The sequence below is a fragment of the Rhamphochromis longiceps genome, linkage group LG7 (assembly GCF_057381845.1).
Source record: "Rhamphochromis longiceps isolate RC_006_pf linkage group LG7, R_longiceps_female_GT1.1, whole genome shotgun sequence".
Classification (NCBI taxonomy): Eukaryota; Metazoa; Chordata; class Actinopteri; order Cichliformes; family Cichlidae; genus Rhamphochromis; species Rhamphochromis longiceps.
In genome coordinates, this window is record NC_140563.1 from 24,222,315 (window position 1) to 24,239,375 (window position 17,061).

Here is a 17,061-nt window from a genome sequence, read left to right on the forward strand (position 1 = left end):
GTTCTGTAAAGGAGGCTTCCCCATTTTAAACAAAATTGTTACTGTCTGTGTTCTGGATAATGTGGCTTTTGTTAAGTGTTATTTGTAAGAAAGTTTTATCATTTTGAAAATTGAAACTGAATGCATGCTGAACAGTTGAGACAGAAGTTTGTTTACCTCGTTTCTCTCATTATATGAAACAGAAGTAGCAGATATCAAAAACAGGCGACTGACCAGGCCAAAAAAAAAGGAAAAAAATATCTTCTAGACATGTTAATGACTCTCCGCCATGGAGCCCATGCCAGGCATGCAGCTATCTTCATAAATCTTTATATTTCAGTGGTTACAAACTTTTACATAAGAAAATAATTTTTTTTGATTTGGAGAAGAAACACGCAACCATTACCACTGGGATTTGGGCTTCCATAACTAGAGTTTAATACATGCTTGGCTTTGAGAAAGTTGAGAAATCATACCGCTTTGTTTTCTTGCTAAAGACAGAAATATGGCCAAATAAAGCTGCCAGTCCACCACATTATTAATTTGTGTAATTAACTTAAATCATATTAATCTACCTTTTCTTTGGCTCTGGCAAGCTGACTCAAGCTGCCGGTTGCCTCCTCACGAGCTGATTTTAGCTCCTGCCTCAGTTCTTCATTTCTCCCCACCAGCTGGTGTATTTGGGACTTGAAGTGTGGGGCTGACTCAGACTGGCCACCCATGCCACTGACATCTAAAGCCTGTAGGAGAATGAGTAAAGTTTACTGCCACCCCCAAAACCCCCCAGCTATTCTCAAATCCTCGATGCAACAGTTGTAGAGGATAAAAATACATTTATGCCACTATCCAAGATTGATTTTCATGTGTTTGGTGTGTGCTAGCATCTGCTACTTCCTTGCTGATTGGTATGTTGCATGGCTTTCTTGCCTTTTTCTTTGAAGCTAACCACATTTGTTTATCAGGTTGCTATGAGGCAAACCCTGTGTTTCATCAAATGACAAGGTCAACGGTAAAATGCAGACGAGTGACAAAGTCCATAGTTTTCAGCTTATCTACGTGTAAAGGCATGATGTAAAGTGAGCCCGTGTGAAACACGTTGAAAAACACTATCTATTAATCAAATGTCGTCTTAAACTAAGCACTGTTTCACATCAGTTTTCATGCATACTTACATTGGCCAACCTTTCCAGATTAGGAACAGAAACAGCCTCTTGATTAATCCTCATTGCTTGAAGGGCATCTTTCAGAGCAGCCTCCAGATCTTTTTTCACCTTTGAAAGTTCTTCCACTAAGAGTTCATGCACAGGAATGAATAACAATGGGGAAGCAGTACCCCAGAGATAAATCATTCAGATAAAAATGTTTTAAATACACTATATTGCCAAAAGTAATCGCTTGTCTGCCTTCACACACACACACACACACACACACACACACACACACACACACACACACACACACACACACACACACACACACACACACACAAATGAACTTGAGTGGGATCTCATTCTTAATCCAAAGGGTTTAATGTGATGTCTTTGCAGCTGTAAGAGCTTCAACTCGTCTGGGAAGGCTTTCCGTAAGGTTTAGGAGTGTGTATGGGAATTTTTTTACCATTCTTTCAGAAGCTTCCCCTTTAATTCATCCCAAAGATGTTCTGTCAGGTTAATGTCAGGACTCTGTGCAGGCCAGTCAAGTTCTTCCACACCAAACTTGTTCTTCTATGTCTTTACAGACCTTGCTTTGTACACTGGTACACAGTCAAGTTGGAACAGGAAGGGCCCGTCCCCAGACTCTTCCCACAAGACTGCATGGGTGCATGAAATTGTCCAAAATGTCTTGCTGAAGCATTGAGAGTTTTTTTTTCACTGGAGCAAAGGGGCTGAGCCCAACTCCTGAAAAACAACCCCACACCATAATCCCCTCTCCACCAGATTTGAAACTTGACATTTGACACAATGCAGTCAGACAAGTACTGTTCTCCTGGCAACCGCCAAACCTAGACTCATACATCAGATTATGGATTGCCAATCACAATCTGCCAATTGTATCACGGTCCCACACTAAAATTCACTGAGCTCCAGAGAGCGAGCCATTCTTTCATGAACATATGTAAAAGCAGTCTTTATGCCTAAGAGTGATTGGAACACCTGAATTCAATCTTTTGGATGGGTGAGTGAATACTTTTGGCAATACAGTATATATTGCATTGATCATCGTCTCATTACATAATGTACAGATGCTACAGTGACTCAAGTGTAAAAACATCTGTGTGAACTTTAAGTGGAAGTCAGAGCAGGACTACACTTACATTTGACCTGAAACTGGGTCCGGTGAAGTTCCAGCTCTCGCTCCTTTTTGCTTAACTCTTTTTCAAGGTACTCATTCTGAAATGCAGTGTTAACGTAACGTTTCAAATTAAAAACCCTGAAAACTTTGACATAACCCTTTCCCATGGTATACCATGGTATTCCATGGGAAGCAATATGCAACAAAGGGTGCATTCTTCACTGAATAATATGAAATAAAATTATAATTCTCACTTAGTTTGTTTGATGAGAATGTTTCTTTTTTAATATAGGGCACTAAGTCAGGTGGCAAGAGGTGATGTCACTACTGAGAGTCTTACTTTGCGCCTGGTTTCTTCATCTGTGTACATGCCACTCTGATTGAGCGACAGCTGTGCCGCCCTGCTCGGTCTAACATCTTCCTCCAGCAGTAAGCTTGACTGTGGAATCCCTGTAGACACAGCTGATTAAGAGCAACATTTTTTAAAATGTATGTCTGAAACAAAACTCAAAATTCAAGAGAAGTCAGGAGAAAAATAGCTAAATGTCTTCCTTTTGTACAAGCTAAACCAATAGATTTGGTTCAAACAAATACATTTTAGGTGGAAAAACCCTGCAAGGAAAAGATATCATCGGGCCAATGTGTTCATATGTCCCTTCCATTAAAACTGACAGCAAGTGTCACAAAAGGATGAAAATGAGTTTGGTCTGACCGGGAACCTTAAAGGAGTGTTGTAGGTTTCATGTCTGTGTATATAATAGGGGACAACTGGATTTGAGAGACATAAATTTCACATTAACATAGTGGACAAGGCTCCTTACTGAGGCCTATGTGCCTGTTTGTGGAGACATTACACCAGGAGTCGGCAACCCTGGGCACGTGCGCCAGCTGGGTTAACTGATGGCACGGCGCACAACGCACAGTGAATTAATCTGAGAAGGTGCATTAAAAAATTATTGGCCAGGCCAGTGGTGCACATCGCAAATGAGCTCGCATAGTTGTGCCAATTCTTAATGACGGTATTTTAGCTAACAACCCCAACTACCAGATTCAACTTATAGTTGGCTAAAAATAACAGGGATGTGGCTAGCTGGCAGTTTTTTCAAGCGATGTTGAAATTTCCACATTCCAACACTTCAAATTTCCTTCGGGATTAATAAAGTATTCTGATTCTGATTCTGAAATGCTTCAGGAGCTGTCCGCTCAGCGCAGCATCAGCACCGCAGAAATACACCAATACAGCCGTAGACTCAAGACAGAATTCACAATGCGTTTTCAGGACTTTCAGGTGTATGGACCAATGTTTTCTTTTCTGATCAAACCAGAAAGCTTTAATGAGCAGCTAGATTTGTCTCGCATTAACTGGCTGGACAGAGGACATAGAAATACAGCTGATTGAACTGAAAAGCTCGACTCTGTGGGGGTCAAAGTTTGCAGAACTACAAACGCAGCTGGAATCCACAACTGTGCGTGTTCATGGAGCTTATATTTTCACCTGCTGGACATCACTACCTGACAAGTTTAACTGTCTTCAGAACATTGCAGAGGCCTTATTGAGAGTACTTGGCTCTACATATCTGTGTGAACAGATTTTCTCTCACATGAGTGTCCTCAGGTAGCCGTCTGAATGCTGGACACACAGAGACCTGTGTCTCTGAGTGGGAGACGAGAGATCACATTAACATGTGTATCCCTGTATTAACAAACACACATTTTCTGTTGTACAGTTCATTTGCTGTTATGGAGTTCTTGTTATGGATAAAAAGTGTCTTTTTTTTGTTTCAAAATAGCTGATAACTATTCACTGATAGCTGCCAACATCTGCGAACAAATATAATTCTATAAAGTGGTTCTATATAGTGTGTAACTGTTCATATAGAGCATTATTACATTTATTGCTAATGCAATCATATGGCACACTGACTTCTGATAAAATTTTAGATGGCACTCATCATCAGAAAGGTTGCCGACCCCTGCCTTACACGATAGATGTGGTGAACCAACTACACATGAGCTTTTCAGAATGGGTGAAAAGAGTTGCTGATATACAAATATACTTTTTAAAGGAACAATCTGTGGAATTAAACCGAGTGATTTTAATGTCACCTCTTTCCTTCACCATGCGTCTGATTTGTTTCTTTAATTCCAGTCTTTCCTCTTCAAGTCGTTCAATCTAGAAAATAATCAGGGTGTTAGTAGAAGACGCTCATGAGCAAAATTACATATAAAAATATTGGCTTTAACCAGTATAATTCCCACTATACCTCTTTGGTGAGCACTTGGTTTTCTGCTTTGTACCGGCGCTGTCTGAGATCTGTGGCACGCCTAAACTCTGTCAGATCCACTTCCTGCTTTGGTTCCAGACCTTCGGAGTCAAGATCAGTATAAACAAAAGCTAAATTAATTTTATAGTTCCACGTCAGTGAGTGTTGTCTAAATATACTGAGCAATGTGACCATTCAAGTTAAAAAAAAAAAACAAAAAAAAAAACATCTGACCTAGTTTTTCTCTAAAACCTTCGTTTTCGTCCATGAGGTCATTGATTCTCATCTCAAGCTGGTTGATCTCTTTGGTCATGGCCTCTGCCTCACATTCTCTCTCTCTAATTAGATTTTTACACTCTTTGATCTCTGCAATGGCTGCTTCCAGGCCATAAGTGCCCTGTAAAACAGAAACCAAGTTGTTGTTCAAAGTGTTTCATTCACCAAAAAGCAAGTCTTGTCTAAATGTCTTTTTTCCTTGTTTTTAACTCATATGCTTTTTGTGGAAATCAGGATGTGATTTGGCATGGTGAAAAACAAACACCATGTTTGTAGACCAAAAAAAGCACGTGGATCACACCATAGTCACATTGTCATTTCAATGTCTCTATTAAAAGTGAGGATGGATGGGGAAAGGAAAAAAAAAAAATCACATGCATCAATTCCTGGAAATTAAGTCACAAATAATTTAATTTGGCTGCAAACATTTTACTGAAAGCCAAAATAAAACAGAAAAAAATGAGGAACAAAAAATATGTTTGCAGACTTACAGACTCATATTGGCTCAAGCGGTTTGAAGCCTCAATAAGTGCTTTGTCTTTTTCCTCAGCATGAGCTTCTGCTAGTTTTACCGCATGCTCTGCTTCCGTTGCTCTTGTCTCTGCAGCTTCTAGCCTTAACTTCAGCCCCTCCATTTTCTTCTGCTGTAAGGTAGGTGGGAGGCCTTCAAGAACAAATGACAAATGTAATTGCAATTATGCATATATGTGTGTGTGTGTGTGTGTGTGTGTGTGTGTGTGTGTGTGTGTGTGTGTGTGTGTGTGTGTGTGTGTGTGTGTGTGGATAGATAGACAGACAGATATATGAGGCAAAATTCTTTTACAAAAAGCTAAAACTACCAGGGTCAAAATGATGAACCCAATCACCAGGGTTTTTTTTGCTGAATAAACAGCCTTTTAACAACAGTCTCGCACATGTTTCCTGAGCAATTTCAGCCCATTGTTCTTTGGCAAATCTTTCAAGTTCCTCCAGATTTGATGGTTTTCTGGCAGAAATTTTGTCTTCAGTTTACAATGCACATTTTCAAAGGGATTCAAGTCAGGGCTTTCTGGAAGCCATACAGTAAAGTTCACTTTGGATTTCTGGATGCTACTACGTCAAATCAAATCAAATCAAATCACTTTTATTGTCACATCACATGTGCAGGCACACTGGCACAGCACATGCGAGTGAAATTCTTGTGTGCGAGCCCCACAAGCAACAGAGATGTGCAAACACAACAACACAAACGAGCAAAATACAAGAATGGCCAACCTGAAACTAATAAATATATGTACAATATATAATAGTGTATGCATTTCTGGATGTGTATACTAAATATTTTCCTGTGTATGTGTGTGTGTGTGTGTGTGTGTGTGTGTGTGTGTGTGTGTGTGTGTGTGTGTGTGTGTATACACATTTTTACAAATTAAATAGTAAAAAAAAAAAAAAAAAAAAAAAAAAATAATAATAATAATAATAATAATAATAATAAAATATATAAAATATACAGAGTTGAATATGTGCAAAACAAGTGGCATTTATATACAGTGTGGAGTGCATAATGTTAAAGTTCCAGTAGTGTACTACGTGCTGGGATCATGATGTGCTGGAAGACAAAATGACAAGCCAGATGCACCCTATATGGCACTGTGATTTTCTTTTGATTTTACACTTTTCCCTTCTTCCTCCAAACATAAACAACATCTCTGAGGCCAAAGAGCTCTAGTTTCGTCTCAAAGGCCGAGTTTCCAGTGTGCATAATCTTTCTCCAGGCTGACTGCAACCTAGGAGTTCACTCCTGTGCAAGGTTCTAGTGACTGTCTTCTTTGAGACTACAATTCCCACTTTTTTTTTAAGTCGTTCACTTACAGTGGGGCAAAAAAGTATTTAGTCAGCCACCGATTGTGCAAGTTCCCCCACTTAAAATGATGACAGAGGTCAGTAATTTGCACCAGAGGTACACTTCAACTGTGAGAGACAGAATGTGAAAAAAAATATCCATGAATCCACATGGTAGGATTTGTAAAGAATTTATTCGTAAATTAGGGTGGAAAATAAGTATTTGGTCACCTCAAACAAGGAAAATCTCTGGCTCTCACAGACCTGTAACGTCTTCTGTAAGAAGCTTTTCTGTCCCCCACTCGTTACCTGTATGAATGGCACCTGTTTGAACTCATCATCTGTTTAAAAGACACCTGTCCACAGCCTCAAACAGTCAGACTCCAAACTCCGCCATGGCCAAGACCAAAGAGCTTTCGAAGGACACCAGGAAAAGTATTGTAGACCTGCACCAGACTGGGAAGAGTGAATCTACAATAGGCAAGCAGCTTGGTGTGAAAAAATCAACTGTGGGAGCAATCATCAGAAAATGGAAGACATACAAGACCACTGATAATCTCCCTCGATCTGGGGCTCCACGCAAGATCTCATCCCGTGGGGTCAAAATGATCATGAGAACGGTGAGCAAAGATCCCAGAACCACACGGGGGGACCTGGTGAATGACCTGCAGAGAGCTGGGACCAAAGTAACAAAGGTCACCATCAGTAACACACTACAACGGCAGGGAATCAAATCCCACAGTGCCAGACGTGTTCCGCTGCTGAAGCCAGTGCATGTCCAGGCCCGTCTGAAGTTTGCCAGAGAGCACATGGATGATACAGCAGAGGATTGGGAGAATGTCATGTGGTCAGATGAAACCAAAGTAGAACTTTTTGGTATAAACTCAACTCGTCGTGTTTGGAGGAAGAAGAATACTGAGTTGCATCCCAAGAACACCATACCTACTGTGAAGCATGGGGGTGGAAACATCATGCTATGGGGCTGTTTTTCTGCCAAGGGGACAGGACGACTGATCCGTGTTAAGGACAGAATGAATGGGGCCATGTATCGTGAGATTTTGAGCCAAAACCTCCTTCCATCAGTGAGAACTTTGAAGATGAAACGAGGCTGGGTCTTCCAACATGACAATGATCCAAAACACACCGCCCGGGCAACAAAGGAGTGGCTCCGTAAGAAGCATTTGAAAGTCCTGGAGTGGCCTAGCCAGTCTCCAGACCTCAACCCCATAGAAAATCTGTGGCGGGAGTTGAAAGTCCGTGTTGCTCGGCGACAGCCCCAAAACATCACTGCTCTCGAGAAGATCTGCATGGAGGAATGGGCCAAAATACCAGCTACTGTGTGTGCAAACCTGGTAAAGACCTATAGTAAACGTTTGACCTCTGTTATTGCCAACAAAGGTTATGTTACAAAGTATTGAGTTGTATTTTTGTTATTGACCAAATACTTATTTTCCACCCTGATTTACGAATAAATTCTTTACAAATCCTACCATGTGGATTCATGGATTTTTTTTTTTTCACATTCTGTCTCTCACAGTTGAAGTGTACCTCTGGTGCAAATTACTGACCTCTGTCATCATTTTAGGTGGGGGAACTTGCACTATCGGTGGCTGACTAAATACTTTTTTGCCCCACTGTATGTCTGAGCACATTTCTCACTAGTTTTCTTTCTTTGAAATTTTTCACTTCCAGGCTTTGTGGCAACTCCTTGGAATTCTTGATGATTACTCCAGTTCTTGATACTTGGAAACACTGATGATGACACTCAGTTTTAACTCGATGTTACAAGCTTTGAGCATAAGCTTTAAGCTCTTCATTGCACATCAGTGGTTTGTGGTTTCTCCTATGTCTCATTAAAAGGTCAGTTTTTTGGGGGCTAATAACACTGACACTGGTAACAAAAAAAAAAATCCAAAAAGCTAATATGCTAAGAAATGTTATGTCCAAAATCCCTTGCTCTGTTTAAAGAAAAAAAAAACACTTGGGAAAAATCTGACTCACATTAAAATACATAAACTGCTCAGTGGCACCTGCAAGTTCTGAGCCATTTACCTTCTTAGGCATGCAACCATGTTTTATCAGTTCTAATTTAAACAGTTTAAATTTTAGTCTAATCATGAATCTCAAAAATGTAAAAAACAAACAAACAAACAAAAAAAAACAACATAAAACCAAAACATCTATCTCAAAAATTCAGATATATTCAGAACATATATCTTTTATGATGATTATATTTTGATGTTTGGTATTTTTTTAAGGTTAACTTAACCTGTTGGTCTACAGTTTGCTCTTTTTGGGCATTCCCCCGTAACTACAAATGTCTGCAATCAACAACTGTCAGAAGAGAGGCTAATGAACAACATTTGATAAATTAAACAGGGATGTATAAACCTCTGTCTTTCTTCGTAGATGTCTTTAGCTCCTCAATAAGTAGGGTGTGCCTCTCCATTTCCCCTGTATACTGCTCCACCTGCTCACTCAGCATCTTGATCTGATTATCACGCTCTTGGACAACCTTTAGGATATTCACCACAAAATCAAAACACAACACAACACAAAACACAGAATTATCAGGATTTCAATGTTAGACACATTTTACACAGCTGTGGCACACATAAATATTTACACATTCATTGTTGGAGAACGTTATGGACCGAAAACAACGGGAGGTTACAAGATAAGAGGCCCACGATGGATGAAACTTACAGCGCAGAGCTCATATATGACCTGACCCAGGGCAGCAAGAGACATGGAAGGAAGGATAGATTTATATGTAAAGACAGGGCAAAGAGAGAGAACCAAAAGAAGAAACATGACATACACATAGATACAGATAGGTGGAAAACAAGATATGACTATAACCTCCAAATTAGGATGCCCCTGTTCCAAAGAATAAAAATAAACGTATAAACAATGACCCCCCCCGAGCATTTAAGATGTACATAGGGTTATTTTATCACAGTATTTTATTTATGCATATAAGGTTGATAAGAATTATATCTGTAACAAACTGTTTTGTTTTAGTTTTACTTTTTTGGCAACAGTGAAGTAAAAGTATGCTTTTCTTTCTATTTAAGCAAACGTCCTCAGAAAAAAATGTGGGTAAAATAAAAATCTTTTCTATGATAAGGTGACATAAAATAACATAGATGTATATCCAAGCACAACACTCAGATCCATTAATAACAAAGTCTGTGGTGAAATGTGTTATAAAACGTCCCCAAATCACTTTTAACCCTCCTCTCGTGTTAGGGTCGGCACCGACCCATTTTAAATTTCAAATGCATAAAAAAATCACAGACATTTGTTTATTGTATCAAGGCTTTTTGACTTTGTCAGGAACCTCTATTTCTACAAAATAAAACAAAAAAAAAATATTTTCACTAAATTATAAAATGCCCTAGTTGAAATTATGACCTTTGTGTTGTTAGGGTCGGTTTCGACCCAGGTATAATATTATGAGTATAAAGCAATAATTAAAGTCAAAACTGAAATCATAAGTGCACTGTCAGCTAAAACACTTACAGCAAGCGCCTCTCCTAATCATATGAGCTTTAGGGGATTCTTATTTTGCATGTTTTTTTGCAGTATACCCACACAAAAACAAAACAAAATAAACACGGGCATGTGAGGTGAATTCACTATTTGAGTGGCCATTTGACTTCCAGAGTGCACATTTACAATTTGCAGCATACAAAAAATGAGAAGAAGATTCACAGTGAGCTAAGTTCAGGATCATATTTTTGGTGAAAATGAAGGAGAGGACACAGAGCAGCATAGCGATTCAGATGGGCAGGTTTCTACAGAGGAAGGCAATGTGGACTATCATCCAGAAGACACAGACACATCTGATCAGAGGTGGAGGTCGCTGGTGCTGAAGCTACTCCTGCTGAAAGATTCAAGTCCAAAAATGGTAAGATCTTTTGGAGCTCAGTACCTCATGATGTACATGGCAGGGCAGCTGCTGCAAATGTCATCAAAATGACCCCTGGAATCACAAGGTTTGCTCTGACCAAAGTCAGTGACATCAAGAGATGTTTTGAGATATTTATGCCATTGTCACTAGAAAGAATCATCATTACTATGATAAACCTTGAAGGGAAAAAAGTCCGTGGCGACATGATGAGGAATACCTGGATGCTTTCATTGGTGTTCTTCTTGCTGGAGTGTACAGATGCTGCAATGAGGCCACTGATCGTCTATGGGATGCATCGACAGGCAGAAATATTTTCTGGGCAACGATGTCACTTCACACATTTGATATCATTTTGATTCAAGAGTCCTCAGATTTGACAACAGAGAGACCAGACCGAGGTCTGACAAGCTTGCTCCCATCAGGGATGTCTGGGAGAGATGAGTGCAGCTTCTTCCACTGATGTTCATCCCAGGGCCAGTGACAGTGGATGAACGTCTTGTCCACTTTTTCAGGAAAATGCCCCTTCCGGCAATATATACCCAGTAAGCCAGGGAAAAACAGCAGAAAAATCTGGGAAGCCTGTGATGCAAAAACCAACTATGCCTGGAATGTACAGATTTTCACAGTCAAAGCTGTGAGTGGCACTCCTGAGAAGAAACAATGAAAATGTGTGGTCCTCCATATGACCACTGGACTGCAGGATCACAATATCAGCTGTGATATTTTATTTTATTTTTTACCAGATATGACCTCGGACAAGAACTTCACAAAGGAAACTGAGGTGAAGCTGTATCATTGGGAAGTGATAAAAAGCCCACAATTACCCACGGCTATAACCAAAACAAAGGAGGAGAGGACTTTTTCTTTTTTTTCCAGTTTATATTAAAGGTCTACTGCTGAAAAAAACAAACTTTTTTTGTCTTTTCTTGATGTAAATGTCTATGGGTCGGAATTGACCCGTAACACCATAGATGTCATTTTAGTTATTAATCTTAAAATGAAAAAAATCAATAAAACAGATTTATTTAAGAGGTGTGTCCTATACCCCTCAGTAATACTCAGGTAACACAGAAAACTTTTATTTATTAATATGATTCTCTTGAGGTTAATTTTACAATTTTTTGTTATTGAAATCGAGGGGTATAGTGACAAAAAAAGACCCAGAGGCCCACGCCAAAGGTATTAAAACCAACATTTTCATGGATAAGGAAGCCTAACAAGGTAACCAAGAGATGAGAAACAAATTGGATGAGAACTTATTGTTTTTAGTATATTTTATAGCTGATTTAATTCACGGGTCAAAACCGACCCGCTAACATAAGAGATGATAACAGAAAGCTAACACGAGAGGAAGGTTAAGATAAGGTAAAAGTTGCATTCCTATGCTGAGCTCGGGTTTTTGTGTTCACGTAAACAAAACTGTCGCCATGATTACACAATCACCTACATTCAGTGCACCACAATGGCAGGAGATGAAAGTCAGAAATGTTTATACACAAATGAGATTATTTCATCCCTATTTTTGAACAGACCTGCTGCAAGGCCAGAATGTTGCTTTTGTCCAAGTCCAGCTGTGCTGAACGCAGCTTTTCCCTCAAGTCACGAATCATCTGCTGGTACACCAAAATTTCATCGTCCTTCCCAGACAGCACTAGCTATCAGGAACAACAAAAGTAAACTCATGTTAGTCCTGTAGAATAGTTTAACAAAACTCAGTGATGAACTCAGTGACTGAAATTTGCAGGTGCCCACATGGACAATGCCTTCAAGAAGAAGGTTCAATGGTGCGAGAAGAGAAAGACTGAGCAATCTGGCCACATTGACAAGCAGTGTTCTTGGAAAAGTAAAGGTGAGACTTTGAAACCTGAGAACACTGTACCAGCTGTAAGAACCAGATAAAACAGATGAAAGATTCATAGCTAAAGTATTTATTCACAATCACAATTTCAAAAAGGCTAGGATGCTGTTCAAACTTTAAATGAAAACAGAATCTGCAAAGCTCACATACCCATATCTCATTCACCAGAAAACATATCAAATGTTTAAAGTTAGACATTTTAGTATTTCCCGAAAAATAGAAACTCACTTTGAATTCAATTGCAGCACACATGTTTAAAAAGGTGGGATGAGTGCAACAAAAAACTTGAAATGGTACCAAAAAGATACATCTGGAGGGACATTTTGCAGCTAACTAGGTTAACTGGCCACAGGTCAGTGAGACACCAGACTATTATAAGAGCATCTTATAGAGGCAAAGTTTCTCAGAAATAAAGATGGGCAAGATCTTCACCAGTCTGTCTAAAAAATTGTGGAAGTCAGAAAAATGTTTAAATACTTTAAATATCTACAGCACATACCATCATCAAAAGATTCAGAAAATTTGGAGAAATCCAGAAGAGACGGCTGAATACCAGTACTGGGTGCCTCTGATCTTCAGCCCCACAGACAGCACCGCATTAAAAAAAATATAGAGCAACACAGGGCTTGCACATTTCAGCAAGACAATGCTAAGCCCCATACTTCATCTGTTATAACTTTGAAGTTGAAGACTCCAAAGAGTGAACGATTTTTTACCAGCCAAAAACATTTGGCTCATTATGAAATGAGAAAATAAACTGCTGTTAACTGTGAAACAGCTAGAATCCTCTATCAGAGAAAAATGAGACAATATTACTTTCCCAGAGTCCAGGAACTGGTCTTCTCAATTATCAGATGTTTATGAAAATGACTGTTACACAGTGGTAAATATAGGCCTGTCTAATATTTTGCAACATGTTCAAAATTGCCTTATTTCCGAGTGTTACATTTTCTCAGTTTAACCATTTGATATGTTTTCTGTGTTCTACTGTGAGTAAAACATTGATCAATGAGATTTGTAAGTCTTTTCTACAATTTGGGTTGTAGTTTTAAACTATGTGAAGAGGCAGTGAAGAGACTAGTCCCATATGTAGGGATACCCATAGGTAAATGTTGTATTAATCAATATTAGTATTAATGTTCAGTGATCCTTTGTTTTAAGCGGAGAAGTGAAGATTAACAGAGGCACCAGAAGCCCCTTGGTGTAAGGGTTAAGGTTGCAGGTTTTTCCTTGAATGCACCTGCTTAAAGGAAATAAACTAAACAAATAAAACTTGCCCTTTGGAGAGTAAGTTTAAATGCTTACCTTCCACTCCTCCACTTTGGCATTGACAGCTGCCATAATAGGGTCGTTCTCTTCAGTCATGCTATGAATCTTATCTGTTAACTCTCTGACCTGCACATAAAAAGTGGAGCCATGATTCTGTACCTTGCACGCAAACATTATTTTATCAGCTTAAAAAATTGCAGAGTGTGACATAATAAATGGATTCAGGTAACTTATCTCCATTAAAAAAACAGTATGTGAACCCATATGGAAAAGAAATAGTAAAAACATATATGATTTACTCATGAAAGTGGCCACTTTCTCATTACTTTCATATATTTTTTTAGTAAGTATACCAAACATACAAGTTTCCTTATATAATGTTTCAATGGATCTTATATGTGTTTTCACTCTTGTATGCTTTTCATACAAGTTTCATACAAGACAGATAAAAACTTTATAAGATTTATATATATCTTTTCCATATGGGAAGAGAAGGATCTTACTTGAAGCTTTGTATGATCTCGCTCCTTCCTAAGCTGGTCCATAATGGAGTCAGTCTGCTGCACCACAATCTTCAACTTATTGTACTCATCCGTCATCTTCTCCATCTCCTTCACAGATTCCTCCAGGCTTCTCTGCATCTGCATATTCTCAGTCTTCAGATGTGTGTTTTCATCTTCTGCTCGCTAATAAACACAATATAATTCAATAAACATCATTTTAGGGGGCGTAGTCTAAGACACATCAATCAGCAGTACAAAGAGTATGTAATAAAAAAAATGAAAGCCATAAATATATGCAGTAAAGGTCTTAATTAACAATTACAAACAGCACTAATCTTGCATGTATGAGGCAGCGTAAGATGGCCTTGGGCATCCGATACATGGCACCATTGCCAAGCTTGGCACAAAATAGTCTGTTGCCTAGTTGACCAGATTTTATAGTAAACAAACAGATTTTCAGTACCTGCAGGTCTTCTAAACATTGGTAAAGCTGGCGGTTGGCAAGGTTGAGCTTCCTCTGAGTCTCAGCATTCTCATCTTTTGAAGACATAGGCTCTTTCTGGTCCAGCTCTCCGCGATAAAAGTCCACATCCTGCTGGAGCTGCTCATTCTGATGTGATGCGGCAACACAGACGTCAGTTCAGAAAATGAACCAAATAAAATTTCCTCTGCTCACTCACAAATATGGAAACACTAAATTGACTTTCGAAGCCCCTGAAATACAAGCCTGTCCTGCTTTTCAGTATACTTTGAACAGCGATGGATTTTACTATGATAGTTTATAAGAAAACACACAGTCTAGAAGGTGTCACCTTATGCTATATTAAATATAAAATGTGTTATAATTTATAATCTATCAGGTTAGTCAAGTTCACTTTGTGCACAAAAATCAAAAATTAAACCCTTTAAAAAACCCTAAATTCTGCTAAAATTCCATTATGTTAAGGATCTCATATTGCATATGATATACTTCTTATCATCATCCTATTCACTTTTTGTATGTACATTTATAAAAAGCTGTGATGCAAAAAAGCCTCATGTACACCTTTATATTGCTACAAAACCTACAAACTATTCCTCATTTTACTTAACTACACTACCTTTGTTTCTTACCTTCCTCTTAAGCTTTTCTAACTACACCACGGAACAGATGGAGACAGAAAAAAAGACTAGATTAAAAGGAGATAATGAGTAAAAAATGAAGGTAAAGCATGAATACACAAAAGTTTTAAATGAAGTGCGAATGGATCATAACTAAACAAGGGATGAAATGAAATGACGAGTGTAATGTCAACTATCAAATACCTCTCTTTTCAGCTTCTTGATGACTTCCTCAGCCTTCTCTACTTGCACAACCAACTAGAAAGACAAAACCAACTTTACAATGTAGAAACATCGAAAGCGTTCTGTTGTTGCCTTGTAACCATCAGAAAACGATAGAAAGGTGGAAGCAAACAATGTCAAACAAGATTAGCAAAGCAACAGATGAGTCAAACCATTTGTATCGTATTCTTGTATTGGTTGTTTTTGTATATAAATTTGTCCATACATAAATATTTTCAGTTTAACGTAACATTCAATCTTTTCACCAGCATTTTTTTTTTTTTTTTTACCAGCGCTTTGTCAACATAACATGTGCAAACTAATAAGCTAACATTTGCAAGTCTACCTACGGCAAGTAAAGTGCTCATACCTCCTCATTGGTTTTCTTTTCCTTCCCCATTTCTTTCTTTAACTGGGTCACCTCATTCTCCCTTTGCTCCAACTGGGTCTCAAGGTGCCAAATCTGATCTCTAATAAAGCCGGTGTTCTGCACAGTGCTGTGGAGCTGAGTAGTATAAACAGGAGACAAGATGCACACCCAAACAACCCCCACAAAGAAATCTCTTAGTGTCTTATTACCTCCATCTGTTCATATGTGTTCATTTCCATGACCAAGTTGTTAAACAACATTCTGTTCACGTTTTAAGGCATAAAAACAACCAGAATATAAGTAGTGATAATCCACAACCCTGGGAAAATTGAAAATGGTTAACAATTCCAAACGATAAGCAATTTCTGTGAGTGCGCAAGGAATTAGCTGTAATCTTCTTAGGGGTCACTACAGCAAATCCCTTCATAAGGAGGGTTACGTTCAATGATTGGCTGAAAGAGTTGGCACTGCTGAAAGGACGTAAATAAGCATAGAAAGTGATATCAACAACATAAACATTCATAATGATGGTTGAGTTCAACCATGTGAAGAAATAACAGTTCAGCAGATCAACAAAAATGCCCAATATATAATGTGTAAGCAATAACATATACAGTTTTTAAATATATATATATATATATAAACTAGATTTGTTTTACCTTCTGTTCTTGTTCCAACTGTGACACTTTAGCCAAGAGTTCTTTTTCTAAAACACAGAAAAATAATGCAGATGTTGTTTTTTAACCTCACAGACAAAAAAAGAAAAATGTCTAACAAACTTTATATGATACTAACCTTTTCTAGCATGTTTTACACCAATGTCATCGATAAAGTCGAAGGCAACAGAAAGTTCTCGATCTCTAATCTAACACAGAAACGTAGAGAAGACGTTGAGAAACAAATATTATTTCAAAGGAAATATTTCATGCATAAACAGGTAAAAGCACCAAGGTCAGTAGTGTGACTCCTTTATGAATATTCTTCTTTCCTAAAAATACATTACAGATGTTGGTAGGGTGGTTCACAGATGTGCGTGGGAGAGATCAGAATATAAAAACAATAAAACTGAACACCTTCAGGAGGGATTGAAACACCCTGAGGACTTGAATAATGTTCTCTGGAGCTTTATCCTTCACACCCCATTCTTCTGTCTGCATGGGAAAAGTCAAATGTAGAGTCATTCAACCTCA

General features: G+C 38.5%; 1 protein-coding gene across 6 annotated transcripts in view; it reads right to left on the reverse strand.

The window, feature by feature from the left end:
* The window catches only part of cep290 (centrosomal protein 290), a 43,527-nt gene that overhangs the window by 25,628 nt on the left and 838 nt on the right, over positions 1-17,061 (reverse strand). For 4 of the 6 annotated variants that reach the window (XM_085412961.1, XM_085412956.1, XM_085412959.1 and 1 more), the window contains exons 2-19: positions 16,945-17,022; positions 16,667-16,736; positions 16,531-16,577; positions 15,872-16,006; positions 15,484-15,537; positions 14,642-14,788; positions 14,179-14,361; positions 13,712-13,801; positions 12,081-12,203; positions 9,024-9,147; positions 5,303-5,475; positions 4,770-4,932; positions 4,536-4,636; positions 4,378-4,444; positions 2,612-2,733; positions 2,294-2,369; positions 1,152-1,267; positions 555-719 (exon numbers count right to left, since the gene is read on the reverse strand). In XM_085412961.1, coding sequence (XP_085269087.1) covers positions 555-719; positions 1,152-1,267; positions 2,294-2,369; positions 2,612-2,733; positions 4,378-4,444; positions 4,536-4,636; positions 4,770-4,932; positions 5,303-5,475; positions 9,024-9,147; positions 12,081-12,203; positions 13,712-13,801; positions 14,179-14,361; positions 14,642-14,788; positions 15,484-15,537; positions 15,872-16,006; positions 16,531-16,577; positions 16,667-16,736; positions 16,945-17,022 — 2,034 coding nt within the window. The remainder of the gene's footprint in view (positions 1-554; positions 720-1,151; positions 1,268-2,293; positions 2,370-2,611; positions 2,734-4,377; positions 4,445-4,535; positions 4,637-4,769; positions 4,933-5,302; positions 5,476-9,023; positions 9,148-12,080; positions 12,204-13,711; positions 13,802-14,178; positions 14,362-14,641; positions 14,789-15,483; positions 15,538-15,871; positions 16,007-16,530; positions 16,578-16,666; positions 16,737-16,944; positions 17,023-17,061) is intronic. The other 2 variants (XM_085412957.1, XM_085412958.1) reach the window with 2 other exon arrangements.